This window comes from Diuraphis noxia, unplaced genomic scaffold (assembly GCF_037042655.1).
Source record: "Diuraphis noxia isolate RWA-SAM2 unplaced genomic scaffold, SU_Dnox_SAM2 contig0005, whole genome shotgun sequence".
Lineage (NCBI taxonomy): Eukaryota > Metazoa > Arthropoda > Insecta > Hemiptera > Aphididae > Diuraphis > Diuraphis noxia.
The window spans coordinates 47,887,961-47,904,575 of record NW_028301715.1 but is presented as its reverse complement, the minus strand read 5'-3'; the positions used below and the strand labels follow the sequence as shown (position 1 = coordinate 47,904,575).

Sequence of the window (16,615 nt, the reverse complement as noted above, 5' to 3'; positions counted from 1 at the left end):
TAACTCAATTTTTAAGTGAGTTATGAGCATTTTAATAAACACATAACTTACTACAAAATTGAACTAATGTAAAAAAAACCACTTACAAACACAGATAATGTTCCTAACATCAAGTTTCATGATAGGTTGATTCATTCTAATTTTTAAACTAACGAAGCTAAAAATGATTTTCTGAGCGTAAATTTGGTAGGTTAGGTTACTTAAGGGTACTTGTAAAGAGACAAAAAATGGTTGTGTAGCAGTCTTTTAAGAAAATATAACGACTCACAGAAATGTCTTATCTCTTAATGAAATAAAATATATATAAATATAAATATACTATATATATATATAAATATAAATATATTTATATTTATATATATATGTAATATGTATATATATGTATATTGCTATTAAAATAATGTATTTATAATTTATATATTTAAATATTACCTATTTATTTTTATTTATTGTACTAAATATTGCTATATTGCTTACTAGAAAGAATTCTTAAGTTACAAATATTTGAATTTTTTACTATTGTTTAGTTATGACGCAACTAAGGCTATAATTTTGGGGGTTGGGTACTATACTCAGTTAAAAATAAGAAATGCTAGCGGTGACGACCAGTTTTTGTTTCTGACAGTCAAGTCAGGCCTATTGGCCATGGTCCGTACATGTAGTTAAGCCATGCCTATGCATAGTAGCTGACCACCACAGGTGTTTTTTATTTCGAACAGAGTATAGGCCTGTATTGTCCACCTGATTTGTAAATTAAAGAAGGTAACCTGTGCAGGAAACACTACTGAATCATCAATTTATATTCACTTAAAGTTATACATAAAATATAAATCAAATATTTGTTTGCTCAAGTTTCATTTTTCACAATAATAATATACAGTCTGTATATTATAATTCAGAGCTTAAACTATAAAGTCATGAATAATAATAATACCAATGTACCAACATTAATTGTTTCCTTAAAAACAAACACAGGCACACGCTAATGATATTTACCATATTGATCATAAAAAATATAAAATAATTATCAAATTTAAATAAAAACTAAATAATTCAACTTTTTTAAGGGTAGAGGGCTAAGCCTTAGTTGCACTTATCAATTTGAAATATTTTTACAAGCGAAAAAGTTTGCAATTAATTTCTATAATGTTTTTCATTCATAAAATACAATAAATAACATAATAATATAATCATCCATTGTTTAAATGCACAATTTATGGTTTAATTAATTTGATATAAATATATTTTTTTTTAAAGTAACCATTATGAACTATCAAAAGTATAAATATAAAACATACAATAAATGATTACACTTTTATTTCCACTTTACAGTCTCACTTATCATAAAAGTAAAAATTAATAATAAACTTCTATTAGATGTCATTTTAATTCAATTAAAGACCTAACTAATACTACTTTTCCTTTGGCACTATTTTTTCTTTGTCTTTATCTTTAGCAGCAGCAATTGTACTAGGTGTAATACCAGCGGCAGCAGCTATATTACCAATACTGCAAGTATCTCCTGTTTCTAGTTGTTTCAAGAGACGAAACAGAGCTGATGCTTCTCGAATTTGTATAAAGTCAATACAAAAGGCTTGAACTTCTATAAATAATTCCTAAAAGAAACAAAAGTTATTGTAAACCTTGTAACCTAATAAAAAAATGTATTAGTTCACTTAACATAGAATGGTAACTTTCAAAACGAATAAGATATAGTTAACAGTTAAAATGTATTTTAAAAAAATATACTACCTGCACATTTATTATTTTATTTCTAATGAGAGATTGCAGAAAAACACACACTAATCGAACTAATCGGTTTTGCATATATTGATCCTTAATAGTTTCACATGCTACAATACAATTTGATATGTACAGATGTACAAATTCGGTTGGAAGTTCTACAGTAGTAGTTAATCTATTAAATAATACATAAACTTGTTAAAAATTAATAATGATTAATGACGTTGATGGCATACCGATTAACTACTTCCATTGAGTGCAAAGACATTTCCATATTGACTAAGACAGAGAAGTAATCAGTTATAGAATGTGACTGCATTAGTTTTAGTAATACTTCAATAGCTATCAAAGGATTATTTTCAACTAAATCTGGCAACTTAAAAATGAAAAAATAAAAAATGTATTACTATTATTAATCATTATCATCAATGAATTCTGTGTAACTTGGCTTACTTTACAAGGCGTGAGACCTATATGATAAACTAGTTTTGGATCATTTCCAAGTTCAGCTAAAAGATGTTGTTGTTGCTGTAAGGTTAACGGTGTTTTGAGAGCTTTAGTCATAAGTTCTCGTGCTTCAGTAGCTGCACTAGTAGACACACACATTGTTTTATCATACATGATCTGATGATTTGATCGCCCACTCATGTTCATCCAAACCATCTAAGAAGATATTCAAATACAATAATAACACAATTTACTTTATTTAGTTAATTATTTGATTCTTACTTCTTCATTGCACACATAAAGTGGTGGTGCAAGTCGCATCATTTCTGGTTTAAAATTGTGAGATACATATGATTTTGGTCCACTAATCAACATTTCTAAAACTTGTTTTGCTCCTTCCTTTGATCTATAAAATAAAAATATAATATAAAAACTATAACCATTTAATCATTTAAGGTCATACTCAGTTTTTTGAGGATCAGGTATGATAACTGGAAGAGAGCTTTTTGCGGTCCGTGGAAGATTTTTTCGACGATCTTTTATTGTATTAAGAATTGTTGCTGTATTAACTACAGGTTTACTAGGATCACTGCGTGCTGTTAATACTTGTTTAGCAGATTTTCGTAATAACTCTTTAGAATTTTGAGACATAATTAAATTGGAAAGAAATATTTTAACAGGCATAGTTAAAACCGGCAAATCACCAACATATTCGTTTTTGCCAACTTTTTTATGCTGTAAGTGAAATGTAGAAAAAATTAATGTTTATCATAAACACAATTTATCTAAAATAATATCATACCAAAAGATGCATAAAAATAGGTGCCAAAGGATTAGTTGCAATTGGTTCATTTCGGTATAGTTCATAACATAATATTATAGCAGCAAATTTTTGAGTTTGATTGAGTAAGAAATCAGAATGTTGAATCAGCATAAGTAAAGTACAGCCAACTAAAGTGAAAATTAAACACACTTAATAAGTATAAATAAATATGTAATGCACATTTATTTAAGTAAAAGTTAAATATAAATCTAAGAATGGTAGTAGTGGTAAAAAGGAGTGGGAAACTTAAAAGTGAATAAATAAAATTCTATAAAATTAATGAATAAGACATAAAATCGTGTTTTCAGGATAGTATATACTTATATTTATAATTATATAATGATAACATAAATTATATGGTATAAATTTATGTAACTTTTTTATAGAAAATTAAAAATAAAAGGTTAACTTGGATGATTTTAAAACTATCAAAGTCAATAGACCATAGTTAACTTTTAAACATGATGAAAACATTAATTTTGTTATTTTATTAACATAAATAGTTATGTTATAATAATTAAATAAATGTTTTAAATATTCACTTTTACAGTGTGAATATTAAATTATGTTTAACATTTACCTTTAAAATTATCTTCTCGTTTGAAAAATTGATGTAGCTGTGAAACAAGATATTCAAGTGTTTGATTCTCTACAGTTTCTTCACTGAGAATGCTATTAAATTAAGTAATGTATTATAAAACTAGATACAATTTATGTTAATAAGTTTATGCATACCTCATAAGGGTAGACAGTTGGTTAATGGAGAGATGCATTCTGTAGGTTTGAATGTGGTATGATGACTCAATAAAGATACTATAAATAAATTTCACAATAAAAATTTTATTTTAGCTTACTAGCTTACAAAAAAAAATTATAAATTAGATTCTTAAATTAAAATGTTTGTGAAAAAGACAAATAACAAAAATAATTTGTAATTATTAGTTTAAAATAGTGAAAAATGTAAACACTCAACTAATCATTTGATAAGAATTGATTATGACATTGTTGCCAACATAAAATACAGATTTTTATTATCAACATTCTCCAAAAATATTCCAAAGATAACGTAAGCAAAAAAGTTATTCAAGCTGTGTTATAAACATTAATTGAATTCATACCTATTTTGTTTTCTTATTGGTGTATTAGGTATTACATATTATTTTTATTTTTTAAATCAACTTATTGTTAATTGTTATGTTAGCACTTACAGCACTTAAGTGTTTTGGTATATTTTCAATTTGAATAATCATGATTTTAAGTTTTAATATAATTGTTTGTATCCTCTAGAAAATTTTATCAGCTAAATAAACTATTAAGCGCCCATTTTTATACCTTCAGCTGCACACATATAGGTACATATTTAAGTTACGTACATATTTTGTAATGTAATATTATAATTTATAATGCAGGTACATTTTAAATACGGTTACCTATTATACTGAATACCTATCTAATATTTTTTTTTTTAAGTTTTAAAACTTAAACCACGTAATAGGTATACATTAATTTTAGTAAACAGTAATATTTTCTTAAGAATCAAAGTCATAACTTATAATTATTTATTTAAAAATTAATTTTATATTATAACATTTAAAACAAATAATTTATATTTTACTTACTTGTATAATAAAACTCGTAAGAGTATAGGTAGTTTATTAATATTTAAATATTTAATACTTGCATGTCATTAATTATTTAACAATAATAAAAGTTCCAATAATAATCAATAGGCATACCTAGTTATTATAGTAGTATTTATAGGTTACAGCCTTATTGGTGATAGGTATAACTATTTTAGGTAAGTACATATTTCAAAATTTGTTTATATACTATTATTATTTTATTCATACTTATTTAATTAGGTACCTATAATAATATTATACTACTATATTATAGTAGATGACCAATAACAAATTTCAAAAACAGGGGTTTGAATATAGCTTTAAAAAGTGTGGACAAATTAAGTAAAATGCAATTGTAAATTTGTAACCTAAAAAAAAATGTTCTAATCTATTACGCATTAACTTATAATATAATATTATAATATACCTACCGGCTACCTATAATAATCCCATTTTATAATTTAAAAAAAATTAACGAATTAACCATTCGTTTTCAAATAGAAACTATTTATTTTTTTGCAGTGACATATTTTCATTATTTTTTTATTGTGATGGACGGGGTTGTTGGGCTGCCCTATTTCAGTATACCTACTTTAAATATATAATATAAAATTTAAAACATCGTGTATAATAAGTAAATACATAAATATTGTTGTCTGAGGAGGGGAGATTTCCAGACGTTCCAGTACCACTGAACAATGTTTATTTGTGTAAAATATAACATTTTTTTTAAGCTGAAGTACCAATATTATTGAATTCGTTTGTTTCAGTTCTTTACATTATATTTTAGTGTTATTTAGGTACTATATTATATTTATTTAATCAATTAATAGATTTTTCAAATAGCAAAAAGGACAAAAACAAACAATAGGTACGTTATTTAAAGAAATAATTATCATGGTAAAATCATATATTATTATTATTTTTTTTTATTAGCCTTTATAAAAATTTGGCTCAACAATTAAAGCCAAATATTATTTATTCTGTGGTATGATACGTTAATATTGTAATGTTCTATGCCACTACAACACCTAAGCGGTACCTATTAATTATTATTGTGATTTAGGTAATATCAACTGATGGGTAATCATTCATCAAAACCGTGGTTACGGTGTTTACTATTCGTTATCTATGGGGGTCATCTATAATATTTTCATGACGGTAGTTACCAGGTACCATTTTTCAACATAACTCTTATCATAACTAATTTATTATCATTTTAAATATTTACAAATTGTTATTCCATACTTTTTAAAACGAAAAATTATTAACAACTTTTAAATTTTTTACAAATTTCCACAATCTAATAATTTATTATTATTAAACGATGTTTTATGCTTTTTTATTTAAATCGTATGTCTACTCTACTTAATGCAAGCACAGCGGTGCATTGTCAAATTGTCCCACCATTTCAAAATTTCACCAATTTTCTCACTTGGATATTAATATGGATACAACTCCGCCAGACGATTACTAAGAAAAATATCACTTCTCGGATATACCTAGCATGCAAAGGTAAGTCAATATTTAATTTTTTTTCGTTTTAATAATTGTTAGGTAGGTATTTATTATTTCATAATAAAATACTGGTTATAGTGTCTAGTAGGTAATTCGAAATTTTGTTCAACAAGTTACGTAATGGTTAAATTATTACTTTTAACTTGTGAGGACGTTATATTTCCGAGGAGGGATTTTGAATATAGATAAGATTAATAACAAAAACAAATAATTTGATGACAATTGTAATGTAGGTATAGTTTTATCAACTAATATAATATAACTCAGGTCTCAGAATACATAATTTAAATAATTACACAACATACAAGTATAAATAACATATTATTATTATTATAAATATTTTATTTCTTGTACAAATTTAGCTTAATAGATTTTATTGATTTAGTAGAAAAATAAACCAAAAAAACTATATAGATTGATACGTCAAATATTTTTTTCTGGTAATTCCCGCTTCCTTCCGCGTGTAGTAACAATAAACGTGACACTGTGTAATATACATTAATGCATTATGTAATAATTATATACTGTCTATTTAAAGTTAAAAACCTAAATGGTTTGTTGTTATTAATATATGACATTTTTTGTTTAATTTTAATCAATGGAAGTTGCATTATTATTAACCAATGAATGGAGAATGTAGGGAGGTGTTATATAGTATAAATAATAAAATTAAGGGTATTGTCGAATCGAATAGGTAGGTACTTCATCATAGTATTAACAATATAAATATTTTATATGTTAAAAATGTGTATTTCTTAAATTTGTCTTATAATGTCATTGCCCCTCAAAATGTTTTATATAATATGTTTAATAATAAAATAATGTCATTTCTCAGCGGGTCGTATAGGATTGATTGCTATCGTTGTTATTCCACAATGAATATATATAATTAATTTAAGACATCCAAGACCTTAATCAATATAACATAGATTTTGGTAATACAACGTAGAAAAGATTGCCATAGTCCATAGAATTAGTTCGTTAGTGTTTACAAGAGACGAAATTCAAGGTTACTTGTTAGCCATTACTCATTAGCTATTACTATCATCATATTATTATATCATATATTATACTGATACTGGTACGTAGGTACCTATATATTTTGGCGCACAATTCCATTTTTACGGTAGGTAATACTCAAAAAAATATTTTCTTGACTAATTATTGGATTTATTTCTTCTTCTAACTTATTATCGCAACCACAACATATTTATATGATACTTATTTAGGTACTTTATATAGGTATTAGGTACCTTGTCAACACGGTATATTATAAATTAGTAATTACATTATAATATACAATTTTTTTTATTTCGTTTGTTTATAAGCATTTATTTTGTAACTGTATTAGGTTTTGGTATATTACAAGATTAATGTTTTTTTTTGGTGTGTGAGGGGGTAGAGGACTAATGATGATCAGTGTAAGTAAATCATTAAAAATACCTGTTAATCTTTGGGAATTTGAAATCTGGTTTAGGAATTAGATATTAGATGTTTACCCTCTAATTAAATCCATCAATCAGTTTTAATCAACAGTTTAAAAAACGATGTTCTGCTATGAACACTGAAATTTAAATGAAGCAAGGATTCTTTTGTTTTATTCCTGTATTTTTGTGTTTGCCCATCTATCTATTTTTTTTTTTTTTTTTTTTTTTTGTAAATTTAATCTAAACGTTTCCAATTGAACAGACAATTTGACTATAATTGCAAAATACTGTGTAATTTACTGCGTATAGATTTGTTTTAAATCTAGAGCTTTTGAAGTACACCTTGCAGCTCTGCTTAGACATAACTTCATATGATCCATAAATTGAAGTATTCAAATAAATTTGTAATCATAAGTTAAAATTTGAAATTGTTCAATTAACACTTAATAATTCAGAAAGTTGAGTTGCTTTTAGAATCGTTTTATACTTCTTATACATACATTTTTTTAAGTTAATAATAATAATAAATAATAATAATAGTCTATGCATATTCTTAGTTACTATAATTTGTATTACTGCTGTCCGTAGTGTCCATAATAAGAAAAAGTAGGTACTTCATGTTTTAACTAACTGTTTTTCGATTCTAATTTCGTTTGAGAATTGAAATTAAAGTATTTGTTATAATTATAATAAAGGTCGAAATGGATATGTTTTTAAATTCTACATTCTAAATCCTTAAAATTATATTATCGCGAAAGTTGTAAATCTAGATATACCTAAATCTAATTCTTATCTACTAATGCTTACAAAAAGTTATATGACGTGTAACCAACTTTTCATAATTTAATGTATAGACAAAAGGCACTGCCAAAGAAGTGTTTGTAGATAAGTACTTTTTTTACAATTGTAAAATTTGTAACTGATCTCTTCTTTGAGACCTGAAACCGAGTTTGGTGACCTTGGCAATAGTGCGTGAAGTGTCCAAAATCATTGGAGCCTGGAAGTATCAAGGACCTTGGATGACGGTGAGTGAGGAGCGATACGACGTGAGGAAGCGCTTCTTTTCCCCGTTTGTAATAAGTTTTACATAACGCTCGGTGTATATATGTATATTAATGTCTTGCCAGGTGCAGACTATAGGGCAGTTCGGCGCTGTCCATACCACCTGGCTTCTGTTTTTTCCTCGTAGAGCATCGCACGTTCTCTCTTTTCCAGTAACTCACCCGTAAAACCTCTGGATCTATTCGTCCGTTACATAATAATACAGGCCAGTACACACATATACGTATCCACACGTAAACCGTTTCATTGGTAACTTGAACTTTCTAGGAGCATGACCGTCTTAAATGGTCAAGTCATTAAGATAGCGAAGCGCTGTATACTGCAGCTGTATTAACCGGGTGTCTCTCAACGTTTGTCACCGTTATAATCACTTTGCTATTCGATACAATATTCAAAATATATTTTAGTTACAGATGAACTATATTAATTGTAAATATTGTTTTTATTTTAAAGTACATTTTTTTGTGTGTCTTATTTTGTATGTCATCAGTTATCATGTATTCGCATTTAAAACCAGTAAAAATTCTTCAATTTAAGATTTGAGGGTGATTTCTGAAAGAAATTTGGTCAAAGTTGGAACTAAAGTAAAATACTCCTTGTAATTTTAAAATACTCGGTTAAAAACTAAAAAACCACGAAAATAAGCGAATATTCACTCAAAACCAGTTTTCTGCATATTTTGTTCTTATACCTGGTAAAGAATATTTACAATTTCTTTTTATAAACGTTTAATGTTCAAATTAAGTAATTGTTTTATAGTTAAAAATACCTATAAGGTTTGAAAAATAAATTTAAGATTTCTCATGAGTTATGTTTTAGTATTAATTAAATAATATCGGACGTACATATGTATATACCTATATAACATTTGAAGTTAAAATATTGATAAAATTTAATATTTAAATAAAAATTAATGATGTTAGTTATTTTTCTGTAATTTAAAAAAATATAAATTGTAGAGACTTGAACCTTTTCTCTTGATTACGTTTATTATTATTTCCATACACAATTACATTTTTAAATTATTTAGTCTATATAGTTTTAGCTATGACTACCTTGAACAACACATATATTTTCACACTATTTTCATATGGTACGTCGATATCGATTATAATTTGTAAGTTAATAACAATTATAAATTATGATATGATTACCATTGAATTAAAATTTAAGAAGTATATTACAATGACCTATACTTAGTGTCATGACAAAGGACTTTATTTGAGTCACGTGCCTCAGATTAAACTGTGGTGGGTATCTTGGGGACTGGGGTTCTCTCAAATCATTATCACATATTATTTAATACTTAAGTATACATGCTAAGTAAATAGTTCTTTAAATTAAAATAATGTTTTCCATGACGGGTGGGCCTAACAATATAAATGATGTGTCTCATAAGTTAAATTTGCCACTTCTCTCGACCTATTCAATGACGAGTAGGTACACTCGAAATATTCTATATAGCGGATAGGTTTCTTAAATTTTTTTTTTTTGTTTTGCTAAACTTAAACTATAAAAGTCAAAGATAGAAAAAATATGTACCTATAGGCTATAGCTAATCAATACGTGAAAATTTAAAAGTGTATTATTTTCCATTACATTTTCTTAAGTTCTCTTGAGCTTCAATATGTGGAGGGTATATACAGATAAGTATACTGCAGGCTAATATTTGTACGACGTGTCGAGGTTTAACATGATGATTGATGAGACGCGCATTGTGTTCTAATTTCTAATATTCATATTATATGTTTACGATTAAGTAAAAATTAATTGAGAGTTGTAGGCGTTGCAGCATGGCTACTCTAGTTGCTAAAATCAAAAGGTTAAGTTTAATTTATATTAAATTATGAACATACCAATTGTAGTTCAGTGGTTTAAACTTATATAATTTTAATGTTATATTAAATATATTATAGTTTATCACATTTAGTATACAGTATATTGTAATTTGTAATTGTAAATTTGTTAATAAATTTTTACAATTGTATAGGTATAATTAATATTTATATGCGTATACCTATGTAAATGATAAATGAATGTAAGTGCTTATATGATTTATCATTACGTTCGTAATTATTGTCTATAGGTAAATTTATTTATTTATTTATTATACGGCATATTGATGAACTACTATCAATATTTAATCAATAATGATATAGGTAGGTATATTATGATTAATTTCCATTATTAAAATAAAGAATATTATTTATATATTTCATAAAATTAATACAAATAGTTAATTTAATGATAAAAATAATCAGATTAAGTGTCCTATTGAAGGATATTATAATTTTTAAGAATGTCCATATATGTATAATTTATTTTTTTGAAATATAAACATTAATAAAAGCTAATTAATTAGTAACGACTAATAGATTGATTTATTATTACTTTTTTTTAAATTTGTATTAGCTTCTACGAAAATTTACTATATTTTGACAATTAATTGAATAACAATATAAGGATGTGACATTAATATTAATTAATTTTGTAATTACAATACTAATAATAAAAAAAAATTATACGTAACAGTAAAAACTTAACTACTTAATTTACTATGACATACATTACGTTAATAACATGATAATATGATATAGATGTATGGAAGGTATATTATATGGTGTGTATGTTATGGAATGAGAGTGCAATTATTATAAGCGGGTAAAAAATTGATTTTAATTTGTTGAAGAGATTGATTAATAAATGCGGAAAACAAATCGTCTTAGAAAAAGTATAATTAAAGATAAGTAATGATTAATCTATTACTTTAATATAATTTCCTGTCAATCTTAAGTGTTTTTTTTTTTTTTTTAATTGCTTTCACTATAACTCTATTTTTGCTCAACAATATTAAATTTAGATATAATATTAGTTAGTAGTTTTCTGCAGTCAGAGTATAATATTAGTATTTGAATTTTGAATTATAAGACGGAATTTCGTTTTGTTAATTTTTAAGTTATTATTACTTCTAATTCTACTAGTTGTCAACAAAAATATTACACATTCAATGAATATGAATCACACTCGAGTTTATCAATTATTCAATTTAAAATATGATGCAAAGACTCAATAGTTTAATAACTTAATGTATATTTTAATTTCCGGCGTTAATATACATTTATAATAGTATATTTCTCACTTCATAAAAAGTAGGTCAGAAGTGCGTTTTAAATGTTATAACGTTCGACTTTTGTCACGATTTATAGACAGATTAAAACATTTTAAACTCTTTGTGGGTACTTTTAACCAGTTTCTTTATATAACTAAATTTAGATAAAAAATTTTATTTGAGATTTTAAATCTTACTTGATTTTACATTTTGTACGATTTGGTAAAACTCAAAACCTATTATTTACTTATTGATTAACTATGATAAAAAAATAGGTAATCAATAAAACATTTTACTTTTTTGGGTAAAGAGTTTTGTAGATACACGTTGTGTTCAACATTGCATACTTGAATAGTTTTCTATAGTTTTCTTTGGCGTTTTTTAAATATCTTTCTATCCATACTGACTTAGATGTGAATAATTTGACAAAATTCTTAATTAAGAGTGGTCATTGCTAGAAATTCACAGTAGTTTTCTAGAAATTCAAAAATAGTGAAAAACTATGATTTCATTTTAAACAAGAATATAATATTGTGTGTTTACTATTTATATTTGAAATACCAAAGTGAAATACGCGTTTGTTTTTGTAAACATATGATTGTTAAATTATTATCGTAAGTTAAATCATTTACTTACTGTAGTTTAGTCACTATTGAAGTTACGTTTAACTTAAACAGTATAAAAACATAAGACATTATAAAAAAAATGTAGAAAATAACCCTATCCAATAAGTATATAATTACTGAAAATTTTCATTGCTATAATTATAAGACAAAATAGTTTTCGCACACCTCCATAATGTAGGTATAGCAGCAAAAGTCATTATGATATTCTTATACATTTGAATTCTTTTCGTCTTTGTCAAAATGTATTTTACCATCTCGTCTTATAAAAGAAGCCTAATTCAAATTGAAGGCATCACATTAAATATTTTTCGTTATCTTTCTTTGACTGTGATAATAGGTTTATGATAATGGGTTCGGAAGATAATATGGGGGTATGTAGCTATGGTGTTAATATACATTAGGTATTATTATTATATTTCGAATTATAAATGAGGTACTTAGATTATAATTTTCAAAAAAATTATCCACAATTACTATATAATACTTACAGTAAAAAAAAGAGATTCTTACTCTAAAAACAGAAGTCATTACAAGACACCCTTTAAGTAGCACCGCAAATTTTGAGAATTTAATAAAATATATGTTTGAGTATATTAAAAATTAAAATTAGATTTGAATAAATTTATTTTAAAAATGGCGTGGAGTGAGAAATTTAAGTGAACTTTGTAATAAAATTGGTAAAATTTATTTTTATAATTTTTTTTATAAAATATTAATATTATATTATTATTAAAATAATGTGAATGATGTGTTCTGTTTGATTTAAATTTAATTAAGTAGGTACAAGCTTAAAATTGTATTTAAAAGTTAATTGTCAGTGCGGGGTCATTGTAATGGATGTGATTAATTATTTTATGACTATAGTAACATAGTAGACTGAATTATTATTTTCTGAAAACACTGCATTTAAAAGTATATCATTGTATATTTGTGTGCATAAAAAAATATTGATATACTTAAAAAATTTAAGTTTCCATGGTTAATACTTATGAATTTCATAACAAAGTAACTAAAATTGTTGTTCTTCGTTTAAGTATCTTATTTCGTTCAGGGTTAGGTTAGGTTAGGTTAAGAAAAATGTATATTTTTTAAATTTTTTGGTTACAGTATGAACTACTAATAAGTAGGAGAAACCATATTTTAAATTTTCGATCCTAATTATAAAATTAAACATTTTATACATTTTTAACTACAATATAATTTGTAATGTTTGAGATTTTGATGAATTTTGTGATAAAATTCGTATTTATGTATCATTCATATTTTTTAACTTATATTATTACAACTTATAAAAAACTTTGCATTGTAACTTTGTATTCATTTTAACCCAATGGAAAAAATGTGATTTAAATTTAGTTATAGAAAATATACTAAAAGAAAATTGAAATTTTCAAATGTTGATTATAAATTATATACATACCATTTTATATAATGAATAAAAAATTATAAAAATCTTTTTGTGAACATTTCAAATATTTACGGTTAATCGTTTTTGAATTTCAACAAAATAAGAATATCAATAATTTATTCCTTTTATGGGTGAATATCCAACGTCGAACAATTTTAACTCCCGAAACTTAAATTAATTTGATTCTCTAGTTAACTTTTTTTTAAGTTGAAAAAACTTATACGGAATCTTGTATTACATATTTACATTCTTAAATTTTAAGTATAAATTAAAGTTTTTATGAATTTCTAACTAAAAAATAATTTGGAAATGTTCGTGATTTTGACAATTGTTGACCTTTTTTTTGTTTTACTGACAAATCTAATATCGATTTTTTTCTTTTACAATTTTTTTTTAGTGTATTTATTATGATAAAAAAGAGTTCATAATAAATAAATATTAATGAAGGCATTTGTATTAGAAAATAATTGATAAAATACAATTTTCAATTGAATTAATTTACTGTGACATTACAACTATTTTTCTAGAACTTTTTACCTCTTTTTCATTCAAGGTTTATTTATTTTGAAACAATTTATTCACCCTTTTTAAATATTATGCGTGAGTATATACATCTGTAAGTCACTATTACACCCTAAAATCTGAATGAAGTGTTTTTTTATATTATGCTCGAAGAAGAACGTAAAGCAATATTTTTTTAACTTAAAAAACATAATTATGCATATACATTTATTTAAAAAAGAGAGCCTAAAAAGTATACATAATAAATCAATTTATATCTACTTTAAAATAATACATTTCGTAATCTTTTATAATGTCTGTAAATTCTATAATAAGTCTATAATAAGTTCCAAGAAATTTTACTTATTATTATACTTATATTGTACCTAAAGTCTTGTAAACTTAATAATTTTTAGCATTAAATCTTACCAATTTCATGAAAATATCTAATTTTCGATTAATATTATTTTAAATAGTTAAGAAGCCTTATTCTAAGAAATGCATCTATAGAAATTGAAATCCACCCGTAAGGCGTAACGTTGGTTATGACTTATAACATATTATTCTAAGGTATTACAATACCTATTAAATCGAAACTGAAAAATGCGATGGAATAAAAATGTTTTGTATCAGAAATATTTATAATATTGCACATTTCATGTGTGGTCACGTATGCAGCACTCCGCGTATTTATGTCAAGTAAACTAGGTACGTGTCTTTCGCGTTATAGTGTAATAAACCATTTCTTGATGTACCCATCTGTAGGCGTGGTTTCGGTAACTTAATATATATCGGCTGTGGAAGTTTTTATTTATCGTGTGTATTGCCTATAAAGAAAATAATAATCGTTGTGTTTTGTTCGTAAAGTACTCAGGTTCCTCAGTTTCCTGGTGCACAAAAACAAGGAAGCTGACGACCTCTGAAAGTAAAAAAAAAAAAAGAGAAAAAAAGACCCTATATCGACATTGCGATGTCGTATGTTGGATTTGGGCGTGCACTGTACGTAGTCTTACCAGGTGCTTGTATTTACGTATTATTCTAAATTCCTACAAGGGATTTTTTTAAATATCGCGTGCCCCGTTTAAATAGTTTTGGAATTATTTTTATATTATCAAACGTTTCTCGGCCGAACCGGTTTTTCGGCGCCAGTTGTTTTTTTTTCATTATTAATATTATACATTATTCTCACCAATATTGTAATATGCCGACTTTGGTGTGTAAGGAATTTGTCACGCGCGTGCTCACAGATTACTTGATCGGATTAAGGATATTATGAAGTAAATCGTGGTTTTATTTTGATTATTTCTATACAGTTCAGCAAATTCTAAAAACTAAATATTAAGTGGGTTGTACGGAAAGTATAATATAGGTATATAATATTTGCTTTTAGATATGCCGATCATTATTTGTTCGTGAATGTAACATTTAACCATTTATTTGCTTTTCGCCATTGGCCGTTTTATAGCGGCGACTGACGGATACCACTTCAGTGTTAAAAATGTCATTTGGTGAGTTGATTTCCCTCCTAGATAACATTAAACACTGAACGGTAGTCGATCCATGTATCTCCCGTTGTTTTCGAAAATTATTTGTTATAGGGAAATGTACGTAAGTATATTATACTATATTCCTTTATCGATTTAAACTTAAGATATCCAAGAAATAACAATACTATAAGCACGTGATATGCGATATACAGCGCGTGCTTGCTGAATTTACATAACTAATTGTGTAGGTCACGCATGGTCTCAGTCACGTACTTGATAGTTTTTTTACTTTAAAATGCTGTCGTAATTTAATATTCAGATAATAATTTCAATGTGCATAAAATCGATATGCATCATATTCGATACAGCTGAAACAAATGGTTTATCCGAGCTTTTAACTGTTGGTAATAATGTCACGGCAAATTGGGATGAGTATTCTTATTATTTCTTACGTGACATCAATTTATGATTTTTTATAACGTAATTTTTGGTATTGCGTTATTACCTCTGGTATTCGATTATTAATATACTGGTTAGTGGTTACTATATATTTCAAACTCTCCCCGCAATTCTAAAATGTAGCGTTTTATTTTATTGGTTTGACTCTGCTCCTTTTTTATACATTTTTCCACAGAAATGTCACTGAGTAAATATTCCACAAATACATCGTTAGATCGTAAAAATTAAAAGGCATTGTCCATAGACAGAAAATCGATTTAAGTTAGATAAAATTAATTTACCTTTCATTTTATATTAATTGAATGAAACGTAACTGGCATATCCGTTGTAAATGGCGCAGCGTCTTTTTTTAAATTTTAGTAATGTACAAATATTATTGTTAT

At 25.6% G+C, this 16,615-nt stretch overlaps 2 protein-coding genes across 2 annotated transcripts in view; one reads left to right on the top strand and one right to left on the bottom strand.

Annotated features, from left to right (window-relative positions):
- Positions 1 to 1,300: 1,300 nt before the first annotated feature.
- Positions 1,301 to 3,964, bottom strand: Not11 (CCR4-NOT transcription complex subunit 11). The gene is made up of 9 exons (XM_015515077.2): positions 3,749 to 3,964; positions 3,594 to 3,685; positions 2,993 to 3,141; positions 2,654 to 2,925; positions 2,473 to 2,596; positions 2,197 to 2,406; positions 1,980 to 2,119; positions 1,753 to 1,918; positions 1,301 to 1,616 (listed from the first exon to the last, which is right to left on the bottom strand). Exons 1-9 carry the CDS (start codon positions 3,784 to 3,786, stop codon positions 1,413 to 1,415), a joined length of 1,395 nt encoding a protein of 464 aa, XP_015370563.1. The 5' UTR covers positions 3,787 to 3,964; the 3' UTR covers positions 1,301 to 1,412.
- Positions 3,965 to 5,899: 1,935 nt separating this feature from the next.
- The window catches only part of LOC107166417 (uncharacterized), a 71,929-nt gene continuing 61,213 nt past the window's right edge, over positions 5,900 to 16,615 (top strand). Inside the window, exon 1 of the mRNA XM_089229867.1 lies at positions 5,900 to 6,150. Coding sequence (XP_089085993.1) covers positions 5,970 to 6,150 — 181 coding nt within the window. The 5' untranslated portion in view covers positions 5,900 to 5,969. The remainder of the gene's footprint in view (positions 6,151 to 16,615) is intronic.

Bases quoted from the DNA above. Each gene is read 5' to 3' on its own strand.
- Not11 (XM_015515077.2), bottom strand. From the start codon at position 3,786: ATGCATCTCTCCATTAACCAACTGTCTACCCTTATGAG. The intron at 3,142-3,593 runs GTAAATGTTAAA...TTTTCACTTTAG, and splicing joins ACGAGAAGATAATTTTAAAG to TTGGCTGTACTTTACTTATG. The intron at 1,617-1,752 runs GTAGTATATTTT...TGTTTCTTTTAG, and splicing joins ATAAAATAATAAATGTGCAG to GAATTATTTATAGAAGTTCA.